Source organism: Penaeus vannamei, unplaced genomic scaffold (genome assembly GCF_042767895.1).
Source record: "Penaeus vannamei isolate JL-2024 unplaced genomic scaffold, ASM4276789v1 unanchor1994, whole genome shotgun sequence".
In the NCBI taxonomy this organism is placed as follows: Eukaryota; Metazoa; Arthropoda; class Malacostraca; order Decapoda; family Penaeidae; genus Penaeus; species Penaeus vannamei.
In genome coordinates this window covers 1,919-5,702 of record NW_027214988.1, presented here as the reverse complement: position 1 = coordinate 5,702, position 3,784 = coordinate 1,919, and the positions used below count along the sequence as shown (strand labels likewise).

The 3,784-nt window shown below is 39.3% G+C and overlaps 1 protein-coding gene across 1 annotated transcript; it reads left to right on the top strand.

Moving 5' to 3' along the window:
• Nucleotides 1-416: 416 nt before the first annotated feature.
• On the top strand, nucleotides 417-1,978 carry pck (Claudin superfamily protein pickel; the record flags this gene model as incomplete). The annotated part of the gene is given in 3 exon segments (XM_070120043.1): nucleotides 417-578; nucleotides 1,077-1,231; nucleotides 1,418-1,978. Coding segments are annotated over 3 exon segments (428 nt in total), but the record flags the coding sequence as incomplete, so codon positions are not given.
• Between the last annotated feature and the right edge of the window lie 1,806 nt (nucleotides 1,979-3,784).

Genomic DNA, 3,784 nt, shown 5'->3' with positions numbered 1-3,784 from the left:
TTGGAGTTAGTCTAGTGTTACTTGCAAATCTCTCTCAAATTCACTGTATTGGTAAATATCTCTCAACTTAACTATACAAGTATTTTATATTTGCTATAATACATTTTCTTTAATACTGTACTTTCATTCTTTATCTCTTGCAGCAAGTGCCCTGAGTCTAAATTATTGATGCACATGAAAGTTGATTACATATACAGATTTAGTATCCTGGACAATTTGTCTCCTGTACAAGTAGCCTCGGCATAATTGAGATTCTCCTCAGTCACAATTCTCATAATCATTCCCTTGGTGATCTTAACTCTCTAATCTCTTGATCTATCATACCATCTCTTTTTTACCACCAAGAAAATAGAAAGAATAATGCCCATTTTATCTCATTCTTATTACCACACAGCTTATCAACTTCTTCGTTCCAGCCTGGTTAATGGCCGTGCAGACCTTCATGACTATAGCCCTATTGGCAAGCATGACCACACTGGTGACAGTGAGTCTTGTTTTGGTGCGATGGCCTCTGCAGTTTGTCATGCGCTATGAGTGGCATCTCACTGGCTTCGCCTTCTGCTGTCAGGCTGCTACAAGTGAGGCTGCACTTCCTTGCTATTTGGTTTATTGATTTAGAAATCAAGATCTTTATTATTATTATTATTATTATTATTTTTATTATTATTTAAGCAGCAGCAAAATAAGCCTTGACTTTACTTTCACTGTGATATTACACAATATTAATAGTGTTAGACTTTATAAGCTGGAGAAATTATTATATGTAATTACTCAAAGGTGAAAGTTTTATAAACTATAGATCATTAAACCTTAAGATTATGGGGGACCCTTTAAGAGACCTATTCCCGTGGGCCCCCAAATGTCTAGCTATGCTACTGGCAAGTGATTTTTAACTTGCTGTTTTTATTATTAAGGTACTGTGGCTATTGCATCTACTGAATAAAGCAGACATGGTTCCACAAACATCATATCAGGAATTAATTTGAATACCATATCAGTAATACTACCTTATTCATGGTTTGTATTTATTCTTCAGATGAAGACCTAGAACAAAACTAACTGATATTTTTCCACAGCTGTGTGCATCTTCTTTGCGGTTTTGGTGTTTGGTGTTATGTGCTGGTCACGCCACTGGCTTCTCAACCCCAATTTCAACTATCTGTCTTGGTCATATGCCTTTGCAGTTGTGGCTGGTGGTATCCATGCCTTTGCTGGATTGACCCTTCTACATGTAAGTAAATACCTAAATTTATTGTCAAAGATTTGTGCAAGATGTTTTGAGGTTAAATTTGGATGATGATGGTTTGTTATTGGTTTCCATATGCTTTTGTATGTCTCATTCTGCCTCAAATTATTAGTTAAAAGAAAAAGTATATTACCAAGAATTAATTTTCATGAAATTCCTCTTTCTTCATAGGAGACATATGAAGCTAGGGAGAGGAAACGACAAGTGAGCAACCTGATGCACATGGAACCACAGGGCCAGATGGGCATGAACATGGGCATGATGGGGCAGGGTTACATATAAGACCCAAAGAATAATAAGGGATGCAGTATATCTTATGCCTGTGGTAAAAGAAGTATCAAGTTGCCTAATGCATTGTGGCATAATCACAGGAATGTGAAAGCACTTCTTAGTGTGAGTATATAGAAGTAAAAGAAGAAAAAAGAGCCACAGTCCTACTTGAAGAAGACTGGGCAAGAAATTGGGATGGAACTGGATGAGCCAAATGATTGAGGACCAGAGTAGATTATTGTGGTCTGACTTTTGCCAAATTATCAGTATTTACTGATACATTTTAACATGTTCTAAAATGGTGTTTTTACTTGTGAATATCATTGTGAACTGGAAAAAGAATTATTTCTATTTTCTATGTAATACTCTCATTACTTTGCCTTCCACTATGAAACAGAACTGAGTGCTTTACATTTACCTCATTGGTTTTTCATAGAACTTGCCAATATAATGTTGAATCTAGAACCAGTAGTGTGTATTTTTACCATGGAAAGAATAGCCTTTTCAGGGCAGTTTATAGGAGGGCTGTATAACAGTCACCTCTGTGTAAAGCTGCACTTGCTCAAGATGAATTCTATTACTGTAGAGGAATTTCATTTGCTTTTAGTTTTACCATAGGTCTGGCACACAACTTTGTAGCTGGTTTTGTTTTAAACCATTTAATTGCAACTGCTTCAGCAAAAATGGGGGTTTAGAAAAAAACCCGGATTTTTAGAGGAAATTTTTCTGCCCCATGGCATCAAGAAATAAAACATACAAACAACAATATGCAATACCATTACCATACTTACCATACCCCCACACATACACATACCCACACACATAACATACCCACACACATACACAAAAAAAAATAAAAAAAAAAAAAAATCAAAAAAAAAAAACACACCCCAATACACACACACCACACCAATACCCACACACCCAACACCACAAAACCCCAACAACACCACAACACACACACACACACACCACACAAACACACACACACACACAACACATCCACACACAACTCACCAAACCACCCAAAAACACAAAACACACACACATAACACACCCAAAACAACACACACAAAACCTCAACCTAAAACCACACACAATCAAACTCCACACCAACCCCCACCACATCAAAAACAACACACACACACAACACACACACACACCACACATCAAAACTAAACACACACCACATCAAAACACAACCACACCACCAAACACATCACACAACACACTCAAAACCACACAATCACAAAACACACATCAACACACACACCAAAAACCAAAAAACCCAAAAAAACAACCACAAAACACACCACCAAACACACACACACATCAACACACAAACCACACACCACACACACAAACACACACCACATCAACCACACAACACACTCAAAACACACAACACACAACCCCCACACACACACAACACAACACAACCCCACCACACACACCACACAACACACACACACCCCAACCACACACACACACAAACACCACACACAACACACACACACAACCCACTCAAAACCACACCACACAACACACAACACACACACACACAAACACACACACACACCACACACACACACACAAACACACACACAACACACACACACACACACACACAACAAACCCCCCCCCACCACACACACACACACACTCAAAACCAACCCCAAACACATCACACCCCACACAACAACACCACACCAAAAACCCCAAACCCAAACTAAAACACACCAAAACACCCAAAAACACACACACACACACACAACACCAAAACACACACACACACACAACCCCACTCACACAAACCCCAAACACACACTCCCCCAAAACACACACAACCCCAAAACAAAACACACACACACACACACATCAACACACACACACACACACACACAACATCAAAACACACACACACAACACACACACACACACACACACACACACAACACACACAACACACACACACACAACACACACACACCACACACAACACACAACACACACACACAACACAACCCCAAAACACAAAACAACCCCAAAACACACAAAACATCAACACAACCCCAAAACACACACATCCCCCAAAACAACCCCAAAACACACACATCAACACACAACACACACACACACAAAAACACAAAACACACACACATCAACACACAAAACACACACACATCAACACACAACACACACACATCAACACACAAAACACACACATCAACACACACACACATCAACACATCCCCCCAAAACATCCCC